The 16462-nt window shown below is 44.6% G+C and overlaps 1 protein-coding gene across 4 annotated transcripts in view; it reads right to left on the reverse strand.

Annotated features, from left to right (window-relative positions):
- Positions 1–266: 266 nt before the first annotated feature.
- Positions 267–16462, reverse strand: part of VSTM5 (V-set and transmembrane domain containing 5) — a 182814-nt gene continuing 166618 nt past the window's right edge. For all 4 annotated transcript variants that reach the window (XM_056561475.1, XM_056561476.1, XM_056561478.1 and 1 more), the window contains 3 exons: positions 8224–8550; positions 8001–8138; positions 267–900 (listed from right to left, as the gene is read on the reverse strand). In XM_056561475.1, the coding sequence (XP_056417450.1) occupies positions 866–900; positions 8001–8138; positions 8224–8550 (500 nt within the window). In that variant the 3' untranslated portion in view covers positions 267–865. The remainder of the gene's footprint in view (positions 901–8000; positions 8139–8223; positions 8551–16462) is intronic.

Here is a 16462-nt window from a genome sequence, read left to right on the forward strand (position 1 = left end):
TTCAGTCCTAGTGCCTGGGGCAGTGTGGGCTGTAAATACAGACATGGCTGGGATCTACTCTTGCAATGGGCAGCATATTTGGGAAATGAATGCCTCCATGTAATCAGGAATCCGGGTGACATGTTACATTGAGTGACAGCCAGCACTGGCGGCAACCATCAGTAACAGATACCCATCTAGCTATCTACTTGGCATCTGCCCACTACCTACTGGTAGAACTGGGATTTACACTTGTAGCTTCCAAATACATCAGAGACCAGAGAATGTTTGGTTCACAGTTACATTTATAAAACGTACGTATCTATAAGTGCATTATCACAATTCAGTAGCACATTTCCAAGCATTGATGCCCATTATTCATTGACTCCAACAAAGTAACAACTGAAACATTAGACTGTAAACAAAAGGCTCCATCCAGTGCATATAATACAATATAAATGTACACACAGACCCTGTCATTACCATGCAGAGCTGGAGATTGTGTACCAATAGTACAGCACGTGTTATAACAGGTCACCGAAGAGCGCGGCTTCGCTGTACGGTCATGGAATCTCCACTGACTGGTTGTATCACTGATAAGACTCTGGATAACAATGGTGAAGACCGGTCGCTCTAGTTTACGTTGACTTCTCTCTTGGTAGCAAACTCCAATACATCAGATGTATCGTTCACATTTTAATGACAAATACTGCAGAACAGGCTCAGATGTGCCGCATCCAGTGCGTATAGTCCGTTACCATGCCAGCATTACTGCACAATGATCAATGGCCTCCCCCACACCACCCACCATCACTGGCAAACATGACTGTAGACTGGACAATAGTCTCTGTAATGGCTTGAGGTAGGTGGCCCATGGCGATGTTCCTTAGGCTGAAATTATACGTAGCTCAATCTCTTCTGCTGCAAATAACAAAGGAGAGTTATTATAGCCTATTAAACTGCATAAGGTGTCACCTGGAGGAGAATAAAATTATACAGCACAATATACAGTATATACATTCCTATGCCCACAAACCAGTAGGATTCAAATAACAAAGAAATACTTTGCCCCACACGCTGACCTGAAGAATGGATGCTAAATTTACATCCATTGATTTCCATATTACTCCAATCCGATAATTGAGTAGATAAAGAATTCCCACCTACAGCCACAATCCCCAAGATAGACTTCACACACAGTCATATTATGGCTCTATTTTTTAAAGGGGTGTTTCAGGACTTTGTATTGATGGCCTATCCTCAGGATCTTCGGGTACTGACACCTGGAAGGTCAGCTCTCAGAGAAGTGAATGGGAGCTGAGCTTCAGTAGCACAACATGGCCACCATACAATGAACAGAGCCAATGACTCTACCGAATAGGTAATTGGTGTGGTGGCTGGTGTTGGCACCTCACCAATCCTAAAGATGGGTCTATACATTTTCCTGGCCTATCAATTGCTGATAAGTGGGGGGTGCCGATACCAGGCCCCCCTGCCAATCAGTTTTTCCCCGCACTGCACAGTATATGGGGCTGGAAGTCCTGCACCATTTATTGTATAGTGGTGGTGCTAGGTAACTGCAGCTCAACGCCCATTCACTTGAATAGGAGCTGAGCTGCAGGTACCTGGTGCCATCAGCACCCTACCGGCCAGCGATTCATGGTCTAGTCTGAGAATAGACCACAGATCACATAACAGCACATGACAGAGCATGGTATGCACATAAAAAATCCACAAGACTTTAAAGGGTATCTCTCATTAAAACTAATTTTTGCTATTGCACTCCTTATGGTAAATAAAAAATATTTCTAATATACTTTGTTTAAAAAAAAAAAAAAGAAGTTTTCTATGTTTTATTTGTGCTTAAAAAAGCACAAACACAGGAAGTGCAGCCTGGAGTGCTGAGGGGGGGGGGGGGGTGTCCAACCAACAGCATATGGCAGTTAAATGTGAGAGGAGCTATGATTGGATGAGGCTGGACACACCCCCCTCAGCACTCCAGGCTGCACTTCCTGTGTTTGGGCTTTGGTCCAAAGTCTGTGTATAAGATGGGGGAAAATGTGCTCTTGAGCTTTTTTAAGCACAAATAAAACATAGAAAACTTCATTTTATTTAAACAAAGTATATTAGAAATAGTTTTTTATTTACCATAAGGAGTGCAATAGCAAAAATACATTTTAACCCCTTAACGACGCAGGACGTATATTTACGTCCTGCGCCGGCTCCCGCGATATGAAGCGGGATCGCGCCGCGATCCCGCATCATATCGCGTGGGTCCCGGCGCTAATCAACGGCCGGGACCCGCGGCTAATACCACACATCGCCGATCGCGGCGATGTGCGGTATTAACCCTTTAGAAGCGGCGGTCAAAGCTGACCGCCGCTTCTAAAGTGAAAGTGAAAGTGACCCGGCTGCTCAGTCGGGCTGTTCGGGACCGCGGCGTCCCGAACAGCTGACAGGACACCGGGAGGGCCCCTACCTGCCTCCTCGGTGTCCGATCGGCGAATGACTGCTCCGTGCCTGAGATCCAGGCAGGAGCAGTCAAGCGCCGATAACACTGATCACAGGCGTGTTAATACACGCCAGTGATCAGCATAGGAGATCAGTGTGTGCAGTGTTATAGGTCCCTATGGGAGAGATCAGTGTGTGCAGTGTTATAGGTCCCTATGGGAGAGATCAGTGTGTGCAGTGTTATAGGTCCCTATGGGAGAGATTAGTGTGTGCAGTGTTATAGGTCCCTATGGGAGAGATCAGTGTGTGCAGTGTTATAGGTCCCTATGGGAGAGATCAGTGTGTGCAGTGTTATAGGTCCCTATGGGAGAGATCAGTGTGTGCAGTGTTATAGGTCCCTATGGGAGAGATCAGTGTGTGCAGTGTTATAGGTCCCTATGGGAGAGATCAGTGTGTGCAGTGTTATAGGTCCCTATGGGAGAGATCAGTGTGTGCAGTGTTATAGGTCCCTATGGGAGAGATCAGTGTGTGCAGTGTTATAGGTCCCTATGGGAGAGATCAGTGTATGCAGTGTTATAGGTCCCTATGGGAGAGATCAGTGTGTGCAGTGTTATAGGTCCCTATGGGAGAGATCAGTGTGTGCAGTGTTATAAGTCCCTATGGGAGAGATCAGTGTGTGCAGTGTTATAGGTCCCTATGGGAGAGATCAGTGTGTGCAGTGTTATAGGTCCCTATGGGAGAGATCAGTGTGTGCAGTGTTATAGGTCCCTATGGGAGAGATCAGTGTGTGCAGTGTTATAGCAGTGTTATAGGTCCCTATGGGACCTATAACACTGCAAAAAAAAAAGTAAAAAAAAAAGTGTTAATAAAGGTCATTTAACCCCTTCCCTAATAAAAGTTTGAATCACCCCCCTTTTCCCATAAAAAAAATAAAACAGTGTAAAAAAAATAAAAATAAACATATGTGGTATCGCCGCGTGCGTAAATGTCCGAACTATAAAAATATATCATTAATTAAACCGCACGGTCAATGGTGTATGCGCAAAAAAATTCCAAAGTCAAAAAAAGCAAATTTTTGGTCACTTTTTATACCATTAAAAAATGAATAAAAAGTGATCAAAAAGTCAGATCAAAACAAAAATCATACCGATAAAATCTTCAGATCACGGCGCAAAAAATGAGTCCTCGTACCGCCCTGTACGTGGAAAAATAAAAAAAGTTATAGGGGTCAGAAGATGACATTTTTAAACGTATAAATTTTCCTGCATGTAGTTATGATTTTTTCCAGAAGTGCGACAAAATCAAACCTATATAAGTAGGGTATTATTTTAACCGTATGGACCTACAGAATAATGATAAGGTGTAATTTTTACCGAAATATGCACTGCGTAGAAACGAAAGCCCCCAAAAGTTACAAAATGGCGTTTTTTCTTAGATTTTGTCGCACAATGATTTTTTTTCTGTTTCGTCATGAATTTTTGGGTAAAATGACCGATGTCACTGCAAAGTAGAATTGGTGACGCAAAAAATAAGCCATAATATGGATTTTTAGGTGGAAAATTGAAAAGGTTATGATTTTTAAAAGGTAAGGAGGAAAAAACGAAAGTGCAAAAACGGTAAAAACCCTGAGTCCTTAAGGGGTTAAAGCAATGGGTCACTAGATCCCTTTACAGGGGTATCCCTTTCTCATAAATCTCTAGGGTGTTCCATTACAGTATGATAAATGGGGATAACTCTTCCTAAAGCTGCCGCCCCATGATACTAAATAACCAGGGCAGAAAGGCCTGGGTCCGAGAAGTGAACAATAATCCAATGGCTGAACTCCAACGATCCTGTGTACAGATGGGAGAAAGTTCCAGCAGGTCAATCATCAATCAGTCAATGCAATATTCATTTTTTTTCTTTTAACCCCTTAAGGACTCAGCCCATTTTGGCCTTAAGGACTCAGACAATTTAATTTTTACGTTTTCATTTTTTCCTCCTCGCCTTCTAAAAATCATAACTCTTTTATATTTTCATCCACAGACTATTATGAGGGCTTGTTTTTTGCGCGACCAGTTGTCCTTTGTAATGACATCACTCATTATATCATAAAATGTATGGCGCAACCAAAAAACACTATTTTTGTGGGGAAATTAAAACGAAAAACGCAATTTTGCTAATTTTGGAAGGTTTTGTTTTCACGCCGTACAATTTATGGTAAAAATGACGTGTTCTTTATTCTGAGGGTCAATACGATTAAAATGATACCCATTATTATATACTTTTATATTATTGTTGCGCTTAAAAAAAATCACAAACTTTTAAACCAAATTAGTACGTTTATAATCCCTTTATTTTGATGACCTCTAACTTTTTTATTTTTCCGTATAAGCGGCGGTATGGGGGCTAATTTTTTGCGCCATGATCTGTACTTTTTTTTTATACCACATTTGCATATAAAAAACTTTTAATACATTTTTTATAATTTTTTTTAAATAAAATGTATTAAAAAAGTAGGAATTTTGGACTTTTTTTTTTTTTCGCTCACGCCGTTCACCGTACGGGATCATTAACATTTTATTTTAATAGTTCGGACATTTACGCACGCGGCGATACCAAATATGTCTATAAAAAATGTTTTTCACGCTTTTTGGGGGTAAAATAGGAAAAAACTGACGTTTTACTTTTTTATTGGGGAGGGGACTATTCATAGCAATACCATGATTGCTAATACTGATCTGTTCTATGTATAGGACATAGAACAGATCAGTATTATCGGTCATCTCCTGCTCTGGTCTGCTCGATCACAGACCAGAGCAGGAGACGCCGGGAGCCGCACGGAGGAAGGAGAGGGGACCTCCGTTCGGCGTTCAGAATGATCGGATCCCCGCAGCAGCGCTGCGGGCGATCCGATCGTTCATTTAAATCGCGAACTGCCGCAGATGCCTGGATCTGTATTGATCCCGGCACCTGAGGGGTTAATGGCGGACGCCCGCGAGACCGCGGGCGTCGGCCATTGCCGGCGGGTCCCTGGCTGCGATCAGCAGCCGGGATCAGCCGCGCATGACACGGGCATCGCTCCGATGCCCGCGGTTATGCTTAGGACGTAAATGTACGTCCTGGTGCGTTAAGTACCACCTCACCAGGACGTACATTTATGTCCTGCGTCCTTAAGGGGTTAAATAAATTAGCAAATATTTTTAACATTCTGTTTTTAATTCTGTTCTTATTATGTGGTATTGCGTACAGAATGATGGGGGAAACGTTAATATTTTTTAAAAATTTTAGCACAAGGCCACATCATGGAAAAAAAATGGAATGATCTAAAAACTTTCTGAATGCAATGGATTTGTGTCTATAGTTCTTACGCAGACCACACAAACGCTAACCCCGAGTAGTCTGATTCGGCAGTCATACTCCTATGCATCTCTCCCCTACCCATCATACCCAAAGATGTAAGTTAGAAAGAAGTGGAAGCGAGACAGGACTGTAGATCAGTCTACACGGGATTTGTATGTAATCTGTTACCATGGAGACATTTAGGTTTACATAGGAATTGTGGACACAAAAGGATGATATATTTGTAGGAGACATTAAAAAGATATATACAGTGGTCCCCCAAGTTACAATATTAATTGGTTCTGGGACGACCATTGTATGTTGAAACCGTTGTATGTTGAGACCCTAACTCTATGGAAACCTGGTAATTGGTTCTAAAGATCCAAAATGTCATCCAAAAATAGGAAAAAGGGAGAATTAAAGAAAAATAAGTAGATAAATAATATAGATAAAGCAATATAATATACATATAAAAGTAATAAAGATCTGCTGGGAGCTGTAAATCACTGTCTATGTCAGTGTTTGCCAAGCAGGGAGCCTCCAGCTGTTGCAAAACTACAACTCCCAGCATGCCCGGACAGCCAAAGGCTGTCCGGGCATGCTGGGAGTTGTAGTTTTGCAACAGCTGGGGGCACTCGGCTTGGGAAACCCTGGTCTATGTAGAGGACAGGAGCTTCTTCAGGGTCCTGTACAGTACACGCAATGTCCTAAAAAAGTAACATGGAGCCGCCCCCACCTGGTGTCCAAAGGAGCAGGTAACCCTGGTACAGGTAAAGTGTACAGAACATGTAATACCTCCCTGTACTGTAGGGGGTGCTACCAGACACCAGTCAGTGTATACACTTCAGTAATACAGGTAAAGAGTACAGAAGATGTAATACCTCCCTGTACTGTAGGGGGCGCTACCAGACACCAGTCAGTGCATACACTTCAGTAATACAGGTAAAGAGTACAGAAGATGTAATACCTCCCTGTACTGTAGGGGGCGCTACCAGACACCAGTCAGTGCATACACTTCAGTAATACAGGTGTTTTACCAGTAAATTGCCCATTCTGATTGGTCATTTCTTCCGGCAATTGACACGTTTCACAGATCTGGACTGTCTGTACATTGTATGTTGAGTCTGGTTTCAACTTACAATGGTCCAGAAAAGACCATTGCATGTTGAAACTATTGTATGTTGATGCCATTGTAAGTTGAGGGATCACTGTAGTTCTGCCTAATTTAAAATAAAAGTGATTTCTTCAGGACTTGGGATGGGCCATCAGTATTTTATCTGTGATCAGGGATCCAAATCCCAACACCCCCTACAGTCAGCTGCGTGAAGGGGCCTCTTCCTTGTTTACCCAGACACAGTGTAAACTGGAAGGTTATTACAGTGCCTTGTACTACAGTCCAGTCCTATGGACATGAAGGAGACTACTCTCCAGTGAGTTACAGCATCAGGCTTGGTATTTACCACATCTACAGCACTGTGCCAGGGTAAACAATGGAGAGGTTGTGGCTATTTCAGCTGCCCACCTATCTAATGGGTATCTAAAAATCTAGTAATCCAATGAAGGGGGAAGGGAATAGGCAGTCGCTTAGCGATTCGGGTTGTGTACCTGCATACACAACAATGGAGAGCGTATGGGAAGCAGATATCCCGTCTGCGTCCTTCCTGATATGAACATATATTGTAAACCAAGACTTCAGAGGAGCTCAGGAATTAACTGGCACTGACCAGGATAAGAACAACGGGAGTCCAAGATCGTCGGGATGAATGCTTTATTGACCAAGATGCAACGCATTTTGCTGCGCATGGATCCTGGACTCCCGTTGTTCTTCTCAGCGCCGGTTAATTCCTGAGCTCTTCTGAAGTCTTGGTTTACAACACCTATCTAATAGTAAACACGCAGAAAACCCCAGATCTCCCCGTTGCATGCAGCACCGGAGATACATTAGCGCTATACTCTTGTACTTCTGACACTCCCATAAAGAATGCACAGATTTTGTGCAGACCGATCGCTCCAAGAAGCGGGAAGATTCTGAGGCCTGTTCTGGGGATCGCGGGGGTCCCAGTGGTTGGCCCTCTGGAATCAGACACTAATGTAATATTTATACCAATACATCATCAAAAGCACCACAACCCCCCCCCCCCCCCCCCCCTCAGGCCAAATCTGATTCTGCTGCTTGCAACCCCTACAGCTACTCCATTGATGCCCATGCCAGTGCAGCTATTTATGTAAACATTTGGGTATACAATTACCTCTCCGATGCTGCTTTTTCCTCTGGGCAATGTTAATACATTTGTTGCAGATCCACATAAGGCAGACCAGCACGGCGGATCCCGCAGCTAGAAATGCAATGAACACAGCCACAAAGTAGAACTCTTCATAGCGGATTTCTGAAACGAGAAAGAATCATGAAGAAAACTGCGAACAAAGCTCAACACAAGAAAAAACACCAAGAGAAAAGGAGAGAGTTTCTACCATGAACATTGAGGATTATTGTGCTCTGCTTGGTACTTCCAAAGTCATCACTCACTGTGATCATATAGAAACCAGTGTCTTTCACTTCCACATTCTGGAGCTGTATGGAGCCGTTCTCAAACTTGTGAACCCGACCGGCGTAACTGCTGGAAACATTAACGTAAGAGTTCACCTTCCACTGAATGATACACTGCGACTTCCAGCTCGACATATATTTCCATTGTATCCATGGCGTTCCGTTACTTGCGTAGTCGATGGACAGGAGGACATTTTGGGTCACTGTTGCATTTATTATGGGGTCAGGAACCAGAAGTATAATTCCTTTACCTGGAAAGAAATGAGAAAAAGTTATGTGGACTTATATGCATATTCCCTCTAACAGAGTATGTAAGGTTGGAAAAAAGAAGACAGTCCATCAAGTTCAACCTACAACCTTACTGTGTTGATCCAGAGGAAGGCAAAAAAAAAAAAAAAAAAAAAAGAGGCTTATGCCAAGAGGGAAAACCCTATATCAACGTTCTATCCCCATAAATCTAGAATCCATAACCTGTAATATTATATTTTTTGAGAAACACATCCAGGCCTCTCTTGAAATTGTTTATTGAGTCAGACATCACAACATCCTGTGGCAGAGAGGCCCATAGTCTCACTGCTCTTACAGTAAAGAATCTCCGTCTGTGATGATGGACCATAATGGACATATAAAATTGGGTCATATCCACCCTCTGTTGGTCAATCATACATGTCTCTGCACAAAGAAGGAGAGTTCTCTCCGAGCTGAGACAATGAGGGTGGAGGACTCTATTAGTGACTGGGTGACAGATAAGACAACCCTATCACAGCTAACATGGCTGACAATAGTATCTGGTGGCTACTTCCTTGTCTACAAAATCTACACAGGAGCATGGAGGGGCAAGCTGTGCATAACTAGCTTGCCCCCTGACTGGTGAGCAGTAAGAGGTTAAGAAATATACAGGCAAGGTTTTTAGCCCCCTCCCCCGCCTGTAAAACTTGCAAATGGCTACAGTGGTATGTCCCATGGGTGGGGGGGGAAGGAGTGCACCAATCAGGGGTTTAATAGTTTCCCGGGCTTTCAGAGGCCCTCCCCTGGGTATTTATAGCTGTGGTGCCTCCCTTCCCCCCTCAATCTGCCCAGGACCCGGAGTTTTGTCTGCCGGTTGGTATGTATCTGCCCCTTATATTATGGCCCGGATGGAGCAGGAGGGTGAGGGTTGGCATGCTCGCTTGTGGCTAGCTGGCCTCCCCTCCTGTTGCACCCTGGCGTTAGGTTCGGGAGGCTGGCGGACCTCTCGCCCTCTCACAGTCCCGCTCTCCTTTGCCAACCCCCCCCCCCCCCCGTCCGCCTGTCCTGCCCGTTCCTTTACTCCTCTTCCCTGCCCCGTTCCTTTAATCCCCTTCCCGTACCTTTAATCCTTTTCCTTGCCCGTTCCTCCAATCCACTTCTCTGCCCCTGGCCCGAGCCCCTTTGCCAGGCGTGCTCCTTATGTGCGCGCTTTGCCTCCTTCCCCTTTGCTGTCCCCTCCGTCTGCGGTGGCGGCCCCTGGGTTGCTGCGGCTGTTTTGTATAGCCTTGCGCAAATGGACGTTTATTAACGTCCATTTGCGTGTTCCCAGCTGTAATGCGCGCTCACAAGGCGAGCGCGCATCATAGCCGTCGGGTCCCAGTTGCTATTAGCAACCAGGACCCGTGCTAATGCCGGACATCGCCGATCGGGCAGATGTCCGGCATTACCTTCTTGGATGCGGCGATCAAAGTTGATCGCCGCATCTGAATGTATGTATAGGCGTCCCGGCTGCTCAGTCGGGCTGATTGGGACCATCGCGATTAAATCGCGATGTCCCGATCAGCTGGAACGCAGCAGGAGGGTCACTCACCTGCCTCCTGCGCGTCCGCTCGTGGATTGATTGCTCCAAGCCTGAAATTCAGGCTTGAGCAATCAATCACTGACAACCCAGATCATTGCCATGTTAATACATGGCAAGTGATCTGTGTGTGCAGTGTTATGGCTCCCTATGGAGCTATAGCATTGCGCACAAAAAAAATAAAAAATAAAAAAAAAAATTTAACCCTTGCCATGATAAATGTTTGGATCACTCCTCCCCCCCCCTTTTTCCCCCATACATAAAAACATGAATTAAAATATAAATACATAACTAATAATAATTAAATAAATAAATAAAATAAAAACTGTATTACATCAAGCATGTATATGGTATCGCTGCGTGCGTACATGTCCGTACTATCTAAATATGTCTTCGATTGCAGCATTCCTTCAATGGCGTATGCGCAAAAAAAAAAAAAAAAAAAAAAAAAAAAATTTACTTAATTAATTAATTTAAAAAATAAATAATTAAATAAATAAATAAAAAAAAAAAAAAAAAAAAAAGAAAAATTACAATAAAAAAAAAAAAAAGTACAAACTGTGTAGATTTCAATACACAGGCACATGTGGTATTGCCACGTGCGTCAATGTCCGCACTATCAAGTTATATATCCTCATTTGATCCGCGTGTAAGCGCGAATTAAAAATGTTATATATAAATGCTACAGTCCCATATAGCGTATTTTGGTCGCTTTTCATACCTGTAAAAAAAAAAAATAATAAAAAATAATAATAAATAATATATATATATATATATATATATATATATATATATATATATATATTTATATCGCAACTCTGTTTGACACGACAATTGTATCGCTGTAAACTTCGGATCACGGCGCATGGTTCAGGCAGCCACTGCACCCCAAACCCTCTTGTCCCTCTTCCTGAGTTCTCTGCTGCTGGTTTCCCGGCGCCATTCCGGGCGGCGGCAGAGTACCCGCAACCAGGTGGTCTCCAGCGTGCCTTGTTCAACGCCTGCGGTGGTGAAGTGGTTCCTCCTGTTTTTGTGCCTTCTCCATCTTCTGGACTTAGTGAGTGTGCTGTTGAGGGGGGGCAGGGGGGGCTCTATTTTCGTGCCTGCCCTTGGTGCTTTGGCAGGCCAGTTGTCTTCAACTGGCTAGCTGGGTTGGTTCCCTCTCCTTCCCCGGTTAGTGTGCTTATGGCTGTTCTGGTAGTTTCCACCTTTTGTTCCTGTGTGTTTGGTGGGTTTGGGTCTCGGATATAGGTGTATGTCTATGTTGGTCTCTGGTTGTGAGTTGGGTACGTCTCTTCTTGACGGGGTGCTTTGGTGTGGTATCAATTTCTGCGGTGCACGCTTAGGTGAGTGGTCTTTTGGCCTTACGCTCTGGATGACCGGGTTTTGTGGATTTAGCTCCTGAGGCTTGTTCCTTATCCTGAATCGGTGGCACCCAGTTACGGTTTTGTTTCTTTTGGTTTTCTCCCCCTTTGTTTGGTGTTTCTCTCCGTCACTGGTTGTAGTCCCTCTCCGCTGCTCTGTTTGTCCTAGTGTATTGTCTGATGTTTTCTCCTGTTTTGCTCCCGATCTTTGGTAGGCATGGGACTCCTGTATGTCGTGCTGGGTGCTTTAGCTGATGTGGCGGTGGGTAGGTTTCGCTTTGAGTCTCAGTTTGTCTTTCCTCGTGGTTTCTTTTGTTTGTGGTGGTTTTCCGGAGGGGGATACTCCTGTGCTCTACGCTTGTTGGGGTGTGGTTTGTTGCAGTCTTCCGCATGCCGCGTTGGCGTTGGTCTGCAGTTTTCCTGTGGACGGGGAGTGATTGCGTTTTCTCTGCTTTGGTTTCCTCGGGGCTCGCTAGGTGCCCCTGTTCCGGTCCTTGCTGGTTTACTGTAAGTTCCGCATGGAATATGGTTCTGGGCGGAGTTTTTTCCTGCAGGTTGTCTTTGGCCGCCGAGGGTGTCTGGTATTTGGGCCCCCGCATATGTGCCCCTGGTACGCTTTGGGCTGACATTTCGGTTGGTTGGGGTTTTTTCAAGGGTCATGCGGTGGCCTGGCCTGCTTTCAGTTCCCTGCATGGGGAGCTCGCTTTGTTCTCGGATGTGGCTGGTTTGGTCGGTTGTTGGTGTGGTGTTTGGTTTTCCAGTGGTGCTGTGGGGTGGTTTACCCCTGGGTCTTGGTAGTCAGTGGGTTTCTGCCATGCTTGGGGTTTTGTTTGTGCTTCTCCCTTGGTGTTGGTTGTGGGACTTTGGGTGCTTGCTTCGGCAGCTCATGTTCTAGGCTTGTAACGTTACTGTGTGGGTTGCAAGTCCCCTGCGCTTGGTTGCGTGCTAATTTTGTGATGCTTTTCTTCTTTTCTAGTGTGTGATTTGAGTGATCACGGGGCGTGTTTTTCTTCCTGTGCTCTGTCTGTTGCATCTAGTGCTTCGCTGTTTGGAGTTACAATTTCTTTCAGGGCTATGCTCCCTGGGTCGGTATTGGGTGTTGACGCTTTGTCCTGTTTTCTCTGGCTGTAGTTCCGGAGGGTTGCTTGTGTGGCCGGCCCGTGGGTCATCGGGGAGAGTGGTGTAATTTGTGGTCCGCTTTGGTGGCTCCTGCGACTTGGTCGCACTCACGGTACGGTACTTGCGAGTGGTTGGTGTTGGTGTGGAGGCCGGGATGTCTATCTACAGTCGTGGAGGGTCCCGGAGGTTCTAAAGGGTCTGTGGACAGGGGATAAAAACGAAAAAAAAAAAAACAAAAAAAAAAAAAAACAAAAAAAAAAAAGTAATAAATAAATATTGGTTTCGGTACCTGGAATGCCCTTTGAAGTGACCTTACGAGGCTAATGTTTGATTTCCTGTTTCGTTTTAATAGGATGTGATAACGGAAGTTACCTGCTGTGTCACCTCTCCAAGGAGGTTCGAGATTTGGGCAGTGTTCTCAGTGTATCCAAATATCATTCTGAGTATGTGATGCTGGGATCTTCACCTGTTCATGTGAATCAGCTAAAAATAAAAATAAAATAAAAATAATAAATAATCTAAAAAAATAAATAAATAAAAAGTTGGGTGGCTTTCCCGCTGTGCTGCACGGCACATGGCAGGGGGTGATTTTCTTTCTGCTTTGCGGGTGGTGTATACATAGGGGCTGGGCCCGCGAGTGGGTGGCCTTGCTGTCGGCGACCGGTTTTTCCTATCTGTTTTTGGGTCGCTTAGTGGCGGCTGCAGGTTTTTGGTTGTCGCTTTTGGTGGCTGGGTTTCCGGAGAGGGTAGCGCTGCACGACGGCCGCGGGCGATCTGCATGTTGTGTTGCTATATTCGCCCAGTTTGATGTTTCCCAGGTGTGTTTTTGTTTTGAGAGCGGCTTTCGAGGTGGTGCGAGTGCTGCAGCACCCTTCGGTGTATGGGCGAGTCTGAGAGATGAGTTCACACGGGTTATAAAAAAGAAAATAAAAAAAAAGAAAAAAAAAAAAAAATAAATTAAAAAAATTGGTCTTGGTGGCAGGTACCCGGATTTCCTGGAGAGGAAAAGTGTTGAGCGGATTTCCTGGAGAGGGAAAGTGTTGAGCGGATTTCCTGGAGAGGGAAAGTGTTGAGCGGATTTCCTGGAGAGGAAAAGTGTTGAGCGGATTTCCTGGAGAGGAAAAGCGCTGAGCGGATTTCCTGGAGAGGAAATGTGTTGGGTGTGCTGGGGGGCTGGAGGTGGCCCCAGGTGTTGGCTATCCACTATCTCTTGGGTGGGGGTCGGAGCCCAGTGTAGGGCTAACTGGTCTCCTCCGTGGCGGTAAGAAGACGGTGAAAGCGGGGTCAACCCGGGGTAGACCTCCACACAGGACGGTGTGGCAGCACCTCTCGGGTTGGTAAGAAGCCAATCGGTGTCTTTGTTACAGTTAAATTGTTATTTATATAAGTAATTTTATAAATAAAGCTGTGGCCGATCCCCACCCACGGAAAAGTTAAATTGTTGTTGTGTCAGTTATTATTTAAGTATTTATTGTAGTAAGGGGGAGGGGTAGTTATAGCCTGCTAGGAGCTAATTGGGTCTCAGCAGTCTGGAGGGGCAAGCTGTGCATAACTAGCTTGCCCCCTGACTGGTGAGCAGTAAGAGGTTAAGAAATATACAGGCAAGGTTTTTAGCCCCCTCCCCCGCCTGTAAAACTTGCAAATGGCTACAGTGGTATGTCCCATGGGTGGGGGGGGAAGGAGTGCACCAATCAGGGGTTTAATAGTTTCCCGGGCTTTCAGAGGCCCTCCCCTGGGTATTTATAGCTGTGGTGCCTCCCTTCCCCACTCAATCTGCCCAGGACCCGGAGTTTTGCCCTCCCTCCCTCCCTTTTTGTATCTTTGTTTATTGTAAGTCACAGCTTGGCGGTAAGAAGACGGTGAAAGCGGGGTCAACCCGGGGTAGACCTCCACACAGGACGGTGTGGCAGCACCTCTCGGGTTGGTAAGAAGCCAATCGGTGTCTTTGTTACAGTTAAATTGTTATTTATATAAGTAATTTTATAAATAAAGCTGTGGCCGATCCCCACCCACGGAAAAGTTAAATTGTTGTTGTGTCAGTTATTATTTAATTAATTATTGTAATAAGGGGGAGGGGTAGTTATAGCCTGCTAGGAGCTAATTGTGTCTCAGCAGTCTGCAGGAGCCTGGACGGTTACTGCCGAGATGTATGTTTAGATATCAGGAATATACTGGAACATATTCATCAATGCATTGACACCAATGTTTTGAAATGACTGAACTGAAAAGAGTAATGCTCAGGCTGAAGTACAGGTGAGGGGAGAGCACAGGCGGAGGTCTTGAGAGGATCGGAGATTAGTTGAGGGGCCATAATGGGAGATCAGATCAGAGTTGTATGGAGGGTTGTGGATGGCCGGGTATGTCATGGTTACCAGTTTAAACTAAATTCATTGGGGAACGGGTAGCCAGTGATGGTATTGGCAGAGGGGTTAGGCAGAAGAGTAATGGGACAGGTGAGGTACAACCTGTCATAAGATCTGCTGAGTATTAGCCCTTAGTTGTGGTGCACTGTGGAATATACTACATTCTATCCTAACATTCTCATTGTTTTTTAATACTTCACCATTTTCAAGGTTTCTTCTCGCTGGCAGGGAAAAAGAACATTCTTATTAAGAGAATTAAACCTGTCCAACCTAATAACATCAATCAAATGAGAGTTTGTTACAATTGTACCAAGTCTAGACTATCTTCCAATTTTGTGATCTCATTGGGGGAGATTTATCAAAACCTGTCCAAAGGAAAAGAAGCTGAGTTGCCCATAGCAACCAATCAGATGGCTTATTTCATTTTTAAAAAAAGGCCCCCTCCCATAGACTTGCATTGAGTGGGTGGGGCCTGACATCATGAGGGGGTGGGGCTATGATGTCACGAGGTCCCAGCGCCGGCTCCAGCGTTCAGAACAGTTTGTTCCAAACGCTGAGCAGCGGAGTACCCCTTTAATCATCCAATATGGTAGCCCACAAAGGTTAATGAAACCATGTTGATTCCTCCTACTTTTGGATAACAGATTAGTATTCCAAATAGAGCAATACTGACTGTTATGCTTTTACAGGTAATAATCTTACATCACTTTATGCATAACTAATACTGATTTGTATTTTATCTCTTATCTACCACTAGAATAAAATTAAAAATAAACAGGTGTCAGCGTGTAGTGTAGGTCACAATAAAATCAGTTTTGTTTTTTATTTTAGTTGATGAAAGGATTGGCAACCAATTAAATAGTTGAATTCCCCATAAAATAACAATTCTGGAGCCTATTGGGCATTACCACTGAATTGCAACGTTTGAAAGATCCATAGAGATTGAATGGAGCACTGACCAAGCATGTGCACTGCTACTCTGTTCACAAAATCTTTGACCCCTAAGTGGGCGGAGCCAAGCTTAAATACAAATTGCACACCCTAAATGAGAAGAGAATGTGGTAGGTGACCTACTTGTTACCAATACATGAAGGGCTGTCATTACAATGTTATGTATTCGCTTTAATCTAAAGCACAATTGAAATGAATGAAAAGGGGAAATCCATTGTTTTGGACTTTGTTTTATTTATGAATCTACAGTCAGTAATTGATGTTCTAAAATACGACGCTTCCTGGCAGGAAATTAAAGGAATGCATTATTGAGTGGAGATAGTCCAATACCGCTAAGTGCAAGACGTGCTGAAGTGTAAGTTCAGTTCTGAGGAGTCTAGAAAAGAACTCACCAGGGGATAGAGCTCCTTGACCTTTCTTCAGTTAGGGTGATAGGGGTTATCCTGTGTTTTTTATATTTTTGCATTCTGCCCGGGCTGCCGCAATGAAAATGCCAAACCTTAACTTACCTGCTGCCGCTCCCCCTGGTGTCGCTGGAATCGGTTTCCCACCCTCCAGC

This window comes from Hyla sarda, chromosome 2 (genome assembly GCF_029499605.1).
Source record: "Hyla sarda isolate aHylSar1 chromosome 2, aHylSar1.hap1, whole genome shotgun sequence".
NCBI classification, from domain to species: domain Eukaryota; kingdom Metazoa; phylum Chordata; class Amphibia; order Anura; family Hylidae; genus Hyla; species Hyla sarda.